Consider the following 16,856-nt stretch of genomic DNA (forward strand, 5'->3'; position numbering starts at 1 on the left):
TGTTCCTGGCACAGAATAATCCATTTCCTACCTCTACACCTTTTCCCTGGCTGTCCCCCTTCCTTGGAGCTCTCTCATTCCTTGTCTCTGACTCCTGGCATCCTTCAAGAGTCAACTCAATTCCTACCTTCCATAGGAAGCATTTTCTGTTCTTCCCTACTGCTACTGCCTTCCTTCTGAGATTACCCTCCATTTACACTATGCGTGTCTTGTATGTGCATAGTTAGTTACATATTGTCTTCCCTATTAGAATGTGAGCTCCTTGAGGGCAAAGGCCATTTATTTTATTCCCAATACTCAGCACAGTGACTGACATTTCATCTTAAATACCTGTTGATAGACTGTCAGAATTCATTTTATAAAATGAGATCAAGATTGGGACCCAATGGTGGTAGTAAGGGGGAAGATTTCTTCTTTTGTGTCTGTGTTCTTCCAGTGGTTTGTATGCTGTACTACTCATAAACACTATTGAGTTAGCGGAGAGGTGAATATGTTTCTTTCTTTCTTTTTTAATTTATGGACTAAAACAAGCATTCCCATAACATGGAATAATAAAAAAAGATGATTGCACATGAAACTGCAAGTTATGTACAACTTGCTATTCCTTTTAAACGTATAACAAAGTTATTGTGTATTTTTTCTCTTTTTTCCCCTCTCCCCACCCCAACCCTAGAGATGGCTACCATTAGACAGAAATATGTATATATGTAAAATCATTCTATACATACTTCGATTTATCGGTTCTATTTTTTCTTTTTTAACTTTTCCATTACTATTGCTTTCTATTACTTGAAGTCCAGGGCCTTGATTGGATGTAGAAGAGTTGGGCTCTGCCTCATTATAAGGAGTAACCATATCCATGACATTAGGATTTCTTCAAGTAATAAACGATCCGTATTGTTTTTTTTGTCCCCTCTATGTAGCCTAGTGCCTGTAACACAGCACTTTTTAAATGAATGTCATCCTAGACTTAGAGCTAAAAGGAACGCAGAGGTCCTCTAGTCCAACTTCCTTGTTTTAAAGGTGAAGAATGAGCTTATCACAGTGCCTGGCACATAGTAGGTGCTTAATAAATGTTGATTGGATTGGATTGGATAAGAGGCCCAGAAAGGGTTAGCAACTTGCTCCAAGTCACAGAGTTAGTATGTGGCAGGACTGGAATCTAAACTGGGGGCCCGAATCCAAATCCAGCCTTCTTTCAACTGCCCCATGCTGCCTGCCATACCCATCTTTGTTCATTCTTATCTCATGCATACCAAGGAGAAACGAATATAATTTATTTAGGAGTCAGGCATCAAGGTGTATGACTGCTGCCACCCAAGAGAATGGTAGCATAAGAAGTTTAAAATTCAAGAAGGAGAAAAAAAAAAAAGCTCTGTCTTCATCTCCACCCCTCTCCCTCTTGTTCCATTTCCATAACCCTTTTTTCCCTTAACTCCCTCTTCCCCAAACCAAATACCAAAAAATCTTCTGAGGAGATTTAGTTTTTGTACTTTATTCACTGTACCACAATGGACAATACATTACCACACAAAGACATTTTGACCTCCCATTGGCTTTAATACTTTTCATACACGCAGCCTTGACCCCGGTTCATGGTCCCCATCCAGGAACTGAGAGGGCATGAAAATCAGGTCAGCATGTTATCTGGCTGCCACGGAGAAAGAAATGAGAGTTATAGAGCCTGGTTAAACCAGCCTCAGGATGACAAGTTCATTGTTATGGGTCAGTGAACACCACCAGTCCTTTATATGGAGAAGCCATGGATACAATTCTTTACATGCTGCTGTTTTCTGCTCTGTGATTTACCACAAGCTTCCACTTTCTCTATAGAACAATATTTTAAAATTGTGCTTGTTTTAAAAAAATGAACTTTCATAATCTGACTGCCAGGCAATTGGGTTAACCAAGACAGTTGGGTTGGCCCTCCAGGATAAATATTACAAATTCACATTTCCTCAACTTATTTATATTTGTGCATTAAAGCATCCACTTTATTTTTCCATCTCTCAATCTTGTACAAATGGTCAAGGGGAACTACAATGTCCTGATCTCTGCAAAGCTCCTGGACTTCTGTCATTCCTATGGCTTTGTTTCAGGTTCAAAAGTTTATAATGAACTTGGAGTCAACACTCCTCTTCCTTCCTCCCTCTCCCTATCCCAGGCCCATCAGTCTAATTCCAAAGGATCATTTCTCCTCCAAGAATTCAGGTCAGGACATCAAAGAGTAGAAAGCCAATCAGAAGCTAGGGCTGCTCAACAGAAGTGTCCCTTTAGGACAAAGCCTTTTCTTGTAGGAGTTTTAGGTTTTGTTTCCCCCCTTTATATTTTTGTTCTCACAGGTATCAAAGCTCAGCATCTTAATGACGGTCTGAAAAAATCTCAGCCCCAAACACGAGGATTTCTTCTCCATAAAACCATACCTCCATAAATAAGAATCACATGATCCAGTGTACAGGGCTCCTGAGGAATGGCAGGCTGAACCCTAGGAATGGGTCAATAAATCTAACCTCCTTGTCACCCACCTTCATATTAGATTTAGGCTACACTGATACAACACTACCTTAAAAGCTGGAAGTGAGGAGATAGCTTGTCTATTTCTCCCCAAACATACATACATACATACATACACACACATACACATACACAGAGCCACACACAGCTCCAACACCAGTGCTACCAGGAAGGGGAGCGGCCGACTTTTGTTCAGGCTTTCCCAAGCATAGTAACTTCATTCAATTATGCTGCCTGGTCCTAATCCAGCAGGAAGTATTTGTGCTGTGAGTAGGAGCACATTTGCCCTTGATCTTAAAGGCCTCACGTCCCAGGGACTCAATGGACCTCAGGCAAGCAAAACATCATTCAGGGAACACAGGAAAACAAAAAGGACCTAGGATGGCACTTGGCATTTCAGCTGAGTTGCCCATGAGGTCAGAAGTGCTCTTTGCCCTTTAACCAAGTTTAGAGCTAATAAAGTATATACAAAGACCTTGTTAAAAAAAAACTAGTCAATTCTGAATTCATAGAAATATAGGACTTTGTTATGGAGGGCATGGAAATCTTTTAAATATTAAAAATATAGTACATGTACATATATACAATTTTACCTCGGACATGGTAAATGCACACAAACTTTTAATGAAGTTTAAAGCTCCTGATTTCATACCAGCACATACCATGAGCTTCACATCTGAGTATCCAGTTTAATCACACTTTCTACACACTAGTTGTCAGGCCTAAAAGCTGCAGCATCATAAATATTTACTTAAACCATGTCGCATTTTATCTATGTGAATGGCCCCCTTCTCAAAAGCTCCTCCCCAAAGGTCCAAGTCAAGCAATCACTGCAGACTTCAAACGGTCAAGGAAAGCCCCAGTGAGTGCCTGAGTGGAGGCAATGTGGTTACAGAGCAGTTCTTCTACATTGTAATGGTCAGCAAAAAGCAAAAAGGTATACACAAAGGAAAACCATTTTTATGGTACTGTAGTTTAACTGCTTTTACGCCTTTCTTTGCCTGAACACATACACATAAAATCAAAGGGCAGGAAATCTATTAACATGACCGAGGCCATGATGGACCTTACTTGATTCAATGAACTGATTTTTAAAAGGGCCTCCAGAGGGTCTATTTGTAGATAGAAAAATTTCCTTTGTCACACTTAGGATTGAAGTCATGTTGGGCAATATCTTCATAAATAAATATAAATTGTGCTTGTGTGCAAGTCTGAGGGGGTGGGGCAGGGTTGGCTTTATCTTCTTACTAGACAGCTCATCAGTAGTTTTCTCCAAGAAAGAATAATAATTTTATACATTCACCAACAAGATTCAATAAAAAATACAGCACAATTTTTTTAAAAGCCTACATATCAGGGAGCCTATGAGGAAACTACCAAACTAATTGTGCCCCTCTAAAAAAAATACTCTAAGAGCAAATTCCAAAATTCACACATACTCTCAAACAAACTCAGTCATTTGATATTTTTTAAAAGCTAATCTAAAATTGCATAGATCCTTTTTTTGTCTCTATTTAAAAAAAAAGCTTTCAAAGCATTCAAGTGGATCTTTAGATGTCTTCCAAGACCACCTGTTTAAATGAAAGTACACCAAAATAGAAACCACAGTTGAGGAACCAAAGGACCTTAGGAAAGGGTACAAGATCAGAGGCTTTGGCAGTGACAGAACATAAGGAAGAACAAGGTCGGGTCTGACATTCCTTGTGCTGACTTGGCTGAGCCTTCAGCTCCCAAGGTCAAATAGGAATCCATCTATGACACAAACTGAATAGAACTCTGAAGTTGCGCATGGTGATGGTGGTGGTGGATTCAGACAGGCCCCTCCTGCCTTCCTGTGAAGTCTAGGAGGTTGTTTCCTGTCTGTCTCCTCTGTTTAATCTCTTCTTCCCACTACTACCTTTTCTTATGACGAGGCAGCGTTAGAACAGAGGAACTCCATGCTTTTTTCCTATGTCCAGGCCTGGCCTCATTCTTCCCTTCTTTCTCCCTTCATGTTTACATGTGACTAGAACAAGTTTACTTTTCTTCACTGAGGAAATCAAAACTTAACCCATCAGTTTGTCTCAATAATACAAAGTCTTTCTGTTACTCTCAAACATGAGAGTTCAATATGTGCTTTTTAAAGGGTAAAGATGGATTGGAATATATCGGTTCTGTTAAGAAGAACAAATAAGTGCTTAGTTAGCCCTTCTGAGAAAAACTCAAGCGACTGGGTACAGATGTAAGTGATGAAATTAAATGGGAATTTCAGCAATCCATGGGGAAATGAGGCTGATATGGACAGACACAGTGTGACGTTTAAACGCTGTTCTGGGTTTGTAGGACAGAGCCATGCTCTTGGAGGTCAGTGGTGTTTTCAGAAGCACTTGAACTGCTGGGAGGAGATGCTGCTGGGGAGTCTGGGGAGCCTCTTGGTGGCTTATACAGCAAATAGGCTGAGCCAAAGAAAATGATCCCAAGCACCTATGGAAAAAAAGAGAGTTGGTTTTTGGCTTTTTTGTTTTTTATTGATAAGTCATTAAAAGCCTAACAGAGTTTCCCAAAAGATATGGGATACTAGAAGTATAAGCTCAGAATTTACAACTACAACTTCTATTTCCTCTTAAAGATAATAATCCCTTTTTCAAATATCCTAGATTTAAATTTCAGTTGGCATAAGCTCCCTGACCCCTGTTAGCATGCCCAAGCAACCTCTTAGAATGGTGTTCTACCGTAGTTCATTCTGGGAGCAGGGCTAGAGAATACAGCGTGGGGGTAGCCCTATGCTGGGAAATTTATATCTCTGGTGCTGAATGATGATTGGTGACAATGATGACAATCTGCCAATCATTTACTTCTCAGTATTCAAGCAACTCTGTAAGACTATAAAGTGTATGTTGGGTGCCAACCTGCATTGGTAGAGGTGGTTTCCTCACCCGTGAGTTCTGTACACTGACAAAATCACATGTCTATCTCTCTTCCATATCTGAATGAATTCAATATTTGTTAAATGATCAATGAGTTCAAATTTAAATACGAATAGATTCATTCAACAAATATTTGAGTTGTATCGAAAGGCTGTTATCAGTTGTGAAAAGTACAACTGTTAGTTCAGAAGCAAAAAAGAGCTCCAAGCTTAGAGTCAGGAAGACTTAAGTTTAAATCTGGCCTCAGACACATACTAGCTGTGTGACACTAGGCAAGTCATTTAATATCTGTTTGCTTTGTTTTCCTCATCTGTAAAAGGGGGATGACAAGAGCACCTACCTCCCAGAGCTGTGATATGGTATGATGATATGATTTGATATGATGTAATATGTTAAATTGTATGTGAATGTAAATAATATGTCAAATAATATAATATAATGTCATATAAAGTAATATAGCATAATACAAGTAAGATAATACTTGTAAAGTGTTTAGCATAGTGTCTGGCACATAGTAGGCATAATGTAAGTATTAGCTATTATTATTCAGAAGCACTATGAGTGGATATACTTCAACTTGCTAATGAGCATTAAAACAACTCTGTGAATTGAAGGTTTCTAAAAACAAAAACAAAACTCCAATGAATACTTTGAATATTTGCTTAGACTTTTGATAATTTAGAATTGTTATATTTTCTCTAGATAGAGAGGGCAGTAAGAGGCAGTTTGGCCCTTCAAAGCAAGGAAAACCCACCCATATGGGTTGCGTGGGTAAGCATAGTTCCCTAGGCCAATGAAATTGCACATCCAATGCCTATCCTATAGAAGGCAAAATTGTGTAATCTCTTTTTAAACATTAAGCCAACATGTTCTTGCATCCTTCATCCTGACTTCTTCTGACCATTTGTAATAGTGTTGGAAGGCTTCAGTTAATGTAAAAGTCATTGTTCTTCACATACAATATGGCATGATGCATAGCTACCCTACCCACTGATAATTGCGAGGAGCCTTGGCAGCTAATTCTTGGCATGTTGTACAATTCTGCAATTTTACACTTAAAAGTTCACTCCTGTGTAACACTACCAGGTTAGGCTAGATTAGGTGTTCTTAACCTTGAGTCTGTGAACTTATTTTTAAAGACATTTTGATTACTATATTTTAGTATAATTGATTTTCTTTGTAAGTCTCAGGAGTGTAATGGAGCCAGCTCGTTCCAGCCCCAGGAGCCAATTGTGAATTTACAGTATGAGCATTTACAATTCAGAAATGAGCAAATGCTACAAAAATCAGGACTTGATTTATTGTTTTCTTAAGTGTCTAGACTTAATGAAGGAGTGGAAAAATGTTAATATGCAGATTAAACTTAAAAGTATGCGGTAGGTAAATTTTTCTTCTAGATAGCTAGTTGTTAAACATTTGCCAGCACAGCTCTGTTTGTAACCCTATGCATTTTATTTTACATATTTAAAAATGTTATCTTGAGAACAGGTCCATTGGCTTCACCAGCCTGCAAAAGGGGTCTATGACATGCAAAAAAGGCTAAGATATTGTCTGAGGTTCCCTCCAGTTTTCAATATGATCCTAAAATATTATAGTACATACGTCTAATCGTATGTTAAATGAGCTCCATAATAAAAGAAAACCAATTGATATCATTGGCCAAGCCTGAAAATTAAACTTTTTCTTATTTGCAGGTAAGGATATTATGACCTAAGGTAAGGACTCCTGTACTACTTTGATTCTATGTCAACAGACCTCATGACAAACCTTTCCAGAGACAAGAATGAAATCCAAGGATATATTTTAAATTCCAGTTGAGCCTCTTCCTTCTTTCCCAATGAGAAAAAATATGAGCTGCAATTATCATGGAATAATAGGCTTGGAGCTGGAAACTAATCAAGTCTACCTTCCTCAAATGAGGAAGTGGGGCCTGAGAGAGATTCAAAGGTTTTCCCATTGTCACATGGCTACTAAGCTTCTGAGGGAGGATATGAAATCAAGTGTTCTTGACCCTACTATTCTATCCACTATGTACCCTAGCTATCTCTATGATATTCTGAGTAAGCAGGCCTTTTGGTACCCTTCTAAGCCTGACATATGGGATCATAGAGCTGGATGGGACCTCAGAGGCGATGGCGCTCAACCCCCTAATTATACAGATGAGAAATCGAGAAGCCAGGGAAATTAAGTGATATATATATCTGTCTGCCTAGTGTCACACAGGTAAGTCTCAGGGGTAGGTTTTTGAACCCAGGTCTCATGACTCTGAAGTCAGTATTTTTTCCATTCTTTCTTGAGTTGTGCCAATTATTGAGTAAGTCAACATAGAACTATCTAAGGAATTAGAATCCATATTTTTCTAATGCTGTAATTAAAGAGGGTCATGATGAAGACTTCCTTGGAATTTAAGAACTAATGACACCTGGCTGATTATCAAGGAAAGTAATGACGCCAACACCAGCATCAATCAAAATACTAATTACGTAGAATTAAATAGGCAGTTCAGATCTTCTCAGTCTTTTGGTCAGGAAGAACTCCTTCTCATTCTCTTGATGCCTTAAGATCACTGATTATAAATGTTGACAGATAAAGTCCCTAGATAGACTAAAGGGGATGTTGCTATTGTCTAAGTTCTTTTCCCTGGGAAGAGGGTAGTGAGGTAGAGAAGAAGGCATGGCAGCACCAATCAGAACACAGAATCTACTGGTCAAAGACCCTGGTTCAAGTATAAGAATATACATGATCTGCTGATTTTTGGCAAACCCTATTATAAGCTAAAGTACAAAAAATTTTTTTCAAACTCAGACTCTTGAAATGTTCCTTGCAGGGCTCCTAATTTCTACTAACACGACATGAGCTAAGAAAATAAGATATAGTCCTAATTCACCTTGTAAACAATTCCAGCAATGAGGGTGTAGTGGCTCATGGCAGAGTTCTGATAAATATAGCAGGATCCCTGATCTCCACATTGGTCCTGCCAGAGTAAGCAAGCTTTATCAATCACCCAGCCAAAGGCAATTGGGCCTGGAATTCCACCTGTAGGGAAAGAAATAGCACTTTATGTTAACTGAGCTTGCTGTTAAGTTGGGTCTTGATGTTAGTCCTACAGTCAGTAACAAATACTTATAAGCACTTTCTTTGATCCAGGCACTGTTCTAAGTAGTAGAGATACAAAGGAAGGCTAAAAAAAGGCTAAGAACTCAAGGAGTTCACATTCTAATGGAGGAGAGAACAAGTAATTCACTAGGTGTATATATAAGATACACAGAGTTGGTAAGAGATGATCTCAGGGCAAGGCACTAGCAGCTGAGAGGATGAGAAAGGCTTCTTGTGGAAGGTGAGATATGAGCTGAATCTTGAAAGAAGCCAGGGAAGCTAAGAAGGGGAGGTGAGGAGTGAGAGAAATCCAGACATAAGGGACAGATGAGGAAAAGGCATAAAGGTGGGTAATGGATTGCTCTGTGCCAGGAATTGCAAGTAGGCTAGTGTAGTTTCATTATAGAGCATGCAGAGGAATGCAAAGTCTAATAAGACTGGAAAAGGAGAAAGGGGCAGTGGTAGAAAAGGTTTTAAATATCAGAGAGGAATTTTTAAAAATTTGATTCTGGAGGTAATAAAGAGTTCAATAAGTAGAAGGTTGACATGGTCAGATCTGTGCTTTTGGAAAATCAGTTTGGAAATTGAGTGGAGGATCTGTTGGAGTGGGGAGGTTTGAGGGTTTGAAGACAATCATTATGATAGTCCAGGCAAGAGGTGAGGAGAGCCCGCACCAGGGTCATGATTGTGTGAGTAGAGAGAAGGGAACACATACAAGGAATGCTATGAAGGTAGAAAAGACAAGATCTGGCAATGGGTTGGATATGTGAGATGAAAAAGAGAGAGGAGTAAGGATAAAACCAAGGTTGCTAGCCTTGGGTGATTGGAAGGATGGTAGTGCCCTTGATGGTAATAGGGAAATCTGGAAGAGGGGAAGATTTTGAGGGATAGATGTTTTGGTGTATGAACCAATGTCTTCATGATACGGGGCATTAAAATCCATGAGATAGGTTTTTGGAAAAAGCTAAATTTGTCACTTAGAGTTAGTCAAATAACATTCTTGAATTGCACATAGGGGTCTTTTGACTACCCCTGATGTTATGAGCAGAAGAAAGCACATGGGGTCTTCCAGATGGCTTCTCCTTTAATATACTATACTGTACCTAGAGTGCGTACTACAATCCATTGAATTCCTAGTGCAAAGGATCTCTGCCGGTCAGAGACACACCTATAAGACAAAGTATCAGAGTTAGAAGGGTATATAAAAATGGTATTCTTTGAACACTACAGCCCCAATTAGACCATGCCTATTTCGGAACACACCTCAGCAGTGGCACATATACTATATTAACATCTCTTTTGGGCATTCGGGGTTTTATTTCACAAGCAAGGTATGAATAGCATTCTTAGGGCCATTTGACTTATTCAGTGGCAGTATGGGCCAGTGATGAGGATGCTGGATTTTGAGTCAGTAGACCTGGGTTTGAATCAAGGTTCTGCTACTTAACAGTGTCTAGGTAATTTCCTTTCTTGGGGATTTGAATTCGTCATCTGTAAAAATGAGGGGTTTGGATTGGGTGATTTCTGAAGTCCCTTCCAGCTTTAAATCTATGATGCAATAATCACCAAATGTAATACAAATTTGACCCCTCTAGAGAAAGCTATTCAAGAAATCATGGGCAGAATCCCAGCTATTGGTTTGCTTGGGCTCATGATGTTCCAGAGTTTAACTTGCTGAAAGTAAGGTTTTAGGACTGATCAAAAACCCCACCCGGTTTCTTACCGTAAAGTTGCAGTTAAAGCAGGAATGCTGCTTAGGAATGTAAATAAAATTACAACGAATACGAAAACCAGAAGAAGGGACTTTCTCTGACAAGATGAAGTGCATTTCCCTGCTGTAGCATGACCCAAACGAGAAGGGAAATGCTGAGGAATACAGCTACAGTCACGGTAAACCTGGGAAGCCCAACAACATCAGACCAATTACCAGTTACCCAATGGAAGGAATGGAGCACGTCAAAGTTTCTCATAGAAGTAAGCCAGAGGAGACAAAGTCACCTACCTTCTTGCCTCCTTCTGGAATTGTGGACACTGTGGAGCACCCAGCATGGCAGGGAGAGTAGTACATCACGTTGTCTGTACCACACACTGGACTGTAGATCTCCCTCAGACACCCACATTTCTCATTGCAAGAAGCCAACAGCTGTAGACTGCCTTCTGGCAACATGCTAGAGAAAACAGGACATCCAATTCAGCAAACATTTATTAAGTAGCTATTATGTGACAGGCACATAAAAATGACATATTCCCTATTCTCAAGGAATTTATAGCCAGCTGGGGTCAGAGAGGAATATATGACATGCAGAGTCATAACTAAGACTTCTGGCACCTGGAGCAGATTTGGTTGGGGGTCAGAAGAGCCCTAGACCTCAAAGCAGCTGCTGGATGCCATTGCCAATGATCCCAAGAATCTCACGTGGCACAGGTCTCCAGGCCTGGCATCACAATGCACGGAGGAATGAATGAATGAATATATTTTGGCATTTATGGGCTTCCAAGATATTAATCCAATCCTCCCAGATCTAGAACTCCAGCCATTAGACCACTTGTCTCTCTACCCAACAAGGGAAGCAACTTGCTGATGTTCACAAAACTAGTAAGTGGCAGAGGCAGGGATCAATCCTGGGCCTCTGTCTCTAAATTCAGTGATCTATCTGCTATAATTGACTGTCTTCTTAGCCAACAGTTTGTTACAAGTATCTATACCACCTGGTAATCCATTTTCCATTTTATGGGAGCATTAAAGATCTATTAAAAGCTAGACATTCTAACTCCACCTGAAGTCCCATCTCTGTTCCACACTCAGAGGTTTCCTGAAATGTACCACCCCAGTAACCACTTTCGTTTCTCACAGATGTTTTCCCCCAATCACTATGTGCCATTCCAACCAAAACATAAGCTCTGGGCTCTTACCTCCCATTATACTTAAGAGTCACGCCAGCCACAGGCATGTTCGGACAGTACACGAAAAATATGCAGATGGCTAACAGGCTTATCAATGTGCAAAAGAGGCAGAACTTGATAATCCCTGAGCAGCGGAGCTTAAATTTATTCACGAAGAATCCACCGAGGAATGTACCTCCTCCCCCTGCTGGCACCACCAGGTAGCCTACAAGAAAGAGAATTGCATTGAAATGCCTAGAAAGGACAAGAAGCAGACTGCTGAGGATTGGCTTTGAGTCCATTCTTCATCACTAGATTGGATAAGCTTCAGGGCCAAATGAGATAATGCATGTAGAGGGCTCTGAAAAACTTGAAGTACTTTGTAAATCAATTATTCAAGTGCCTACTCTGTACCAGATGCTATGACAAAGGTGAAAAGGAATTTCTGCCCTCCGGATTTCAGAAAAACCTGGAAAGGCTTACATGAACTGATGTAAAGTGAAGTGAGCAGAACCAGGAGAACATTATACACAGTACCGGCAACACTGTATGATGAAGAACTGTGAAACTCAGCAATACAATGACCCAAGACAACTCCAAAGGACTCATGATGGAAAATGCTGTCCACATCCACAGAAAGTCTGATGGAGTCTGAATGCAGATCAAACATACTGTTTTTACTTTATTTTTTTTTGTGTGTTCATCTTCTTTTGGCCTGTTTCTTCTTTCACAACATGACTGATATGGAAATATATTTTACATGATAACGCATATATAACATCAAATTGCTTAATGTTGTAGGGAGGGAAGGAGAAAATTTGGAACTCAAAATTTAAAAAAATTAATGCTAAAAATTCTTTGCATGTAATTGGAGAAAAATAAAATACTGTAAAAGAGGATTACTGCCCTCAAGAAGCTTATGTTCTAATTCAGGTGGCAAAATATGAATGATTATTATAATTCAAGGACTAGAACATTGCTGGAGCTGAGGACACATTTCTATACCAAGGGACAGTTAGAAAACATTACTCAGATGAAGTGAGATGTTTCGTCTATTTCATTCTGAGGCTATTATTTATGAAGGAGCAAATTTAGAACTGGAAGCAACTTTAGAAATAGAAACGTTTAAGTTCGTTGAGGGCAAGCACTATTTCATTTTTGCTTTTGTAACCCCAGTATACAGCATAGTGCCTGGCACAGAGTAAACACTTAACAAGTGTTTGTTGATTGCTCAGGAAGAATCATATTCCAGAAGGAATAAGGCACTTTGCTAATTTGAATGGCTAATCTGAATTTGATCCGAGAAAGGTGATTACAGAACACAAGAAAAATATGAGTACTGAGAAAAGGATGCTAAATTTCTGTCTCTTGAATTGAAATCTAACCTATTGTTTGAGACTCTGTGGGATAAGGTGTTCTATATACTAAGGTCGCACATCAGAGTCGAAAACAGCTCAGACTTCACAGGTGTGTGTGTGTGTGTGTGTGTGTGTGTGTGTGTGTGTGTGTGTATGTTTGTATACACAGGGAAGCATGGTGCTATGTAGGGGGTGGTGACTTCCAGCCATATGGGATAATCACACTCACAGTTTGATATGGATACAAATAATAACAATGATATCTAGCACTTCAAGGTTTGAAAAGTGCTTCACAAGTCATTTGGTCCTCATGACACTCCTGTGAAGTAAGTGCTATTATTGTCCCAATTTTACAGATGAGGAAACTGAGGCTGATACTTGCCCAGAGTCAGAGAGCTAAGAGTCTGAGGAAGGATTTGACCATAAATCTTTCTAATACTAAGTTCAAAATTTTACCAATTTTTCCAACCCAAGGAAGTGTCCTAGGCAGGATTTGAACACCAAGTCCAGTAGTCTACCAATTGCGCCCACTAGCTGTCAATCAGCTGTGGGCCCTGGAGATGAAAGGAAGACACTGTGAGTTTGGTAGAGAAGCAAGTTTCACAATGCTTTGGAGAAAGGATGCCTGCTGCCAACAAGACATACCAAGTGATGCTGTATTTTGGAAATTATAGGTTGTGCCTATGTGCCTTGTGCCTAATCTGGCCGTAGTGCCACACATTTAAGCATTTGGAGATTGAAACAGTCAAAGTTGTTGCTATTTAACTTTCAGAACCTGATTGTTTGGGACAATCACTTTGCCATGAAAATTGGGTTTACTCTTATTTTCCTTGAGTCTTTTTTTGTCTATATTTTCTTTTGCAACATGACTATTATGGATATGTTTTGTATGACTACACATATATAACCTATATGGAACTACTTGCCTTCTCAATGAAGGGGAGTAGGGAGGGAGAAAGGGAGAGAGTTTGGAACTCAGAGTTTTAAAAACAAATGTTAAAAAAATTTTGTTTTTCCAGTTAACTGGGGAAAAATTAAACACTAAATAAATTTTAAGGATGCTTAATACCAATAGGGAAAAGAAAAATTTCTATGTCACCACAGCAACATGAGCAGCTAGATGGTGCAGTGAATAAGGCGCTGGGCCTGGAGTCAGGAAGATTCCTCTTCCTGAGTTCAAATCTGGCCTCAGATACTTCTTAGCTGTGTGACCCTGGGCAAGTCACTTAACCCTGTTTGCCTCAGTTTCCTCATCTATAAAATGAGCTGGAGAAGGAAATAGCAAACCACCCCATTATCTCTGCCAAGAAAACCCCAAATGGGGTCATGAAGAGTAGGATATGACTGAAAAAAATGATTTAAAAACAACAATAAAACAAGCAGCATGAAAACTTAGGTATACTCCATCCAAACGGGGGCTAGGATACTACACGTCTGGTGATGGGGAGGGGAAAGGAGTTGAAGAATTGGCAAAAGGCCAGCCTTTGTGTACTAGGGAGACTGGTTAACTGTGACTTCTAAACTCAAATCTCCCCAGAGCCTTCGAAGTCCTACTGGTTAGTGATTACACTCGCATTCACACTGAGCCAATCACAGGAGTCACAGCGCACTATGAAAAGAGCTTCCTAAACATTCCTAAACACTCATTAGACATCTGGCTGAATTTTTCAAAGGCTCTCTCTGCGGAGAGATCTGAAGAAAAACTCACGCATTCTGTTTCTTACCGAATAAGGTAGCAGCTTCAGAAGCACTTATACTGAACTGTGATTCGAGGAACTTGGGTCCAAAAGTCGACATGCCAGCAATGAGGGTGGCCTCCGTTGCCCCAGCTAAGCAGAGCAGGATGAATGTAGGGTTCTGCAGCAGCAGCCAGATTGAGCTGGAGAGCAAGAGGTCAGAGTGGACCGGAAATGAAAAATGCAAATCAGAATCAAATTGCTAGTCCTGAGCTATTTTTTTTAAGTCTCACTTGGATAAAATCATAAGTGACTAAAAATTATGTAATAAAGTAACTGCACCACAGATTTCAGCTGAATCCGGGAAGCATTTATTAGGTGCCAGCATGTTCCAGGCACTGTTGATACAAAGACAAAAACCATAGTCCCAGGCTTTAAGGAGTCCAATTTACTGAAACAGGGTGTTATGGATAACGGAATACAAAATAAAACAAACTAAATACAGGATGACTTTGTGAGCTGAGGCTTTTGGAGGAAGGTAGGGATTCTAAGAGGCAGAGATTAGGAGAGGATAGCATTCCAGGCATGAAGAGCTGGTGCAAAGACAGAAATGAGAGACAGAATGTCATGTACAGGGCAGCAACGCAGGCTAATTTGACTGGAACAGGTAGTACTGGAGGGGAAATAATTTATAATCAATCTGGAAATCCAACTCAGAGTCGGACAATGGAAGGCTTTAAATGGAAGGCTAGGAGAGGAGTCTGCATTTTATCCTAGAGTCAATAGGGAACAACTAAGATTTCTTGAAAGGGAGTGATGTGATTGGATCTCAGCTTTAGGAATACTAAATTGGCAGCTGTGTGGAGAATGGATTGGAGAAGATGGGGGTGGGGGAATCACAAGAGTATTCTAATCTATCTCCCCCTGTCTTTTGTTTTTGGTATGGATAGAGAATTCATCACCCCCCTCCCTCCCCCTCCACCTTTTTTTTATATAGACAGAGACTGAGGTCCAGAAAGAAATTATTTGCCCGAAGTTGCACAGCAAAGAAGGGTAGCTTCCAGGCTCCAATACAAGTCTTTTGATCCCCAAATCCAATGCTCTTTCCAGTATCTCAACTAGATTTTTGACCCCTGAGATGGTCTACTTTAAGAACAGAGAGAAAGGTCCATAAAGAAGCTTCATTTCCAACATTTTCTCCTTGAGATTTGTGATCTGCTCCCTCTCACCTGAGCACAAGGGAGTCTCTTAGAAAGAGACAGAGCCACCCTCCTTTGCTTATGATTAGGTAACAGGATCTTGTAAATTTATTTCAGAAAAGTCAAAATACTGGCAGGAACATGGCTCCAAGAGGGATAAGGAAAGCTTCTTCCAATGTCTGCTTTTAATTCCAGATTTGAAGATGATGATGTGTCTGGCTCAGCTGTGCCATACTAACCTATTGCAAAGAGTGATTTGCATTATCCTGATATTCCTTTGCTACTTTGAAGAAGGAATCAGAGGGAAAATAATTTATTATTGCCCCACTCTAGACTCGGCAATGGAGCAAGGATTTACTCTCAAGTCTGTTAATTCCCAGGCCAGTCACTGTAGTTTCTATCAGCCGATCCCACATATACAGACATTAAGAGGGAGCAGAATTAATAACCTTTAGTTTCACAGGCTTGAAAACTGAGGAACTAATTTCTCTTCTGCTGACAAAAGAGAGAACAAAGGAAGAGCCATACAAGGCAGGAAGACAAGGAAATCTGCTGGTGCTGTGGCTTATCCGGGGGTACTGAGCAGTGAATTTAGACCCCAGGGAGCATTTGCAAGGTCTGAAGGCAGAAGACCCTGAAGAAGAGTTTCTGGGTCACAGAAGGAGAAAAAAGGTCACATTCCCAAGGCACTCTGTCACAGAGATGACTAGAAAGGGAGCTTGTGAAAGCTCATTGACTCGGAAGGAAAGGCGGGCATTTAGCTGGTGGGTCAACAGGGACTGGCTTCCAACAGAGCCCCCTTTGAGTAATCCCCCAGCACTCATCTTGGATGACACTGGCAGGGGGTATGGTTGTAAAGCTGAAAAATGCATTGAGGAGGATGCTGCTTCCTCATAATGAGGCAGATCAGGGCAGTCCCGGAAAATAGCCTTCTGCATAGAGTTCCTCTCAGAGATACAGTACAAGTCAACACGAAAAGCTATTCTTTATTCATCTGAAGCAGTGCCCTGTCTAACCCTAGTGAAGGGAACTCTGCTCACCATTTACACTGCAGACTCAACATGTTTTGTTAGATTTTCAAGGGACTGGTTGCTAGGGTGGAGGGAACTTGAACTGAGTCATGGCATATGCAAATGTGTGAGGTAGGCAGGCCAAGTTTTCATAGGGCTCCACCTTCCTGGGGACATAAATATATATTTTTAAAGCAGACTGTGATTTCATCCC

At 40.3% G+C, this 16,856-nt stretch overlaps 1 protein-coding gene across 1 annotated transcript in view; it reads right to left on the reverse strand.

Moving 5' to 3' along the window:
- Positions 1 to 1,512: 1,512 nt before the first annotated feature.
- Positions 1,513 to 16,856, reverse strand: part of SLCO4A1 (solute carrier organic anion transporter family member 4A1) — a 39,837-nt gene continuing 24,493 nt past the window's right edge. Inside the window, exons 5-11 of the mRNA XM_036753002.1 lie at positions 14,482 to 14,636; positions 11,430 to 11,625; positions 10,519 to 10,684; positions 10,240 to 10,412; positions 9,620 to 9,684; positions 8,308 to 8,456; positions 1,513 to 4,977 (exon numbers count right to left, since the gene is read on the reverse strand). Coding sequence (XP_036608897.1) covers positions 4,813 to 4,977; positions 8,308 to 8,456; positions 9,620 to 9,684; positions 10,240 to 10,412; positions 10,519 to 10,684; positions 11,430 to 11,625; positions 14,482 to 14,636 — 1,069 coding nt within the window. The 3' untranslated portion in view covers positions 1,513 to 4,812. The remainder of the gene's footprint in view (positions 4,978 to 8,307; positions 8,457 to 9,619; positions 9,685 to 10,239; positions 10,413 to 10,518; positions 10,685 to 11,429; positions 11,626 to 14,481; positions 14,637 to 16,856) is intronic.

This window comes from Trichosurus vulpecula, chromosome 3, assembly GCF_011100635.1.
Source record: "Trichosurus vulpecula isolate mTriVul1 chromosome 3, mTriVul1.pri, whole genome shotgun sequence".
Lineage (NCBI taxonomy): Eukaryota > Metazoa > Chordata > Mammalia > Diprotodontia > Phalangeridae > Trichosurus > Trichosurus vulpecula.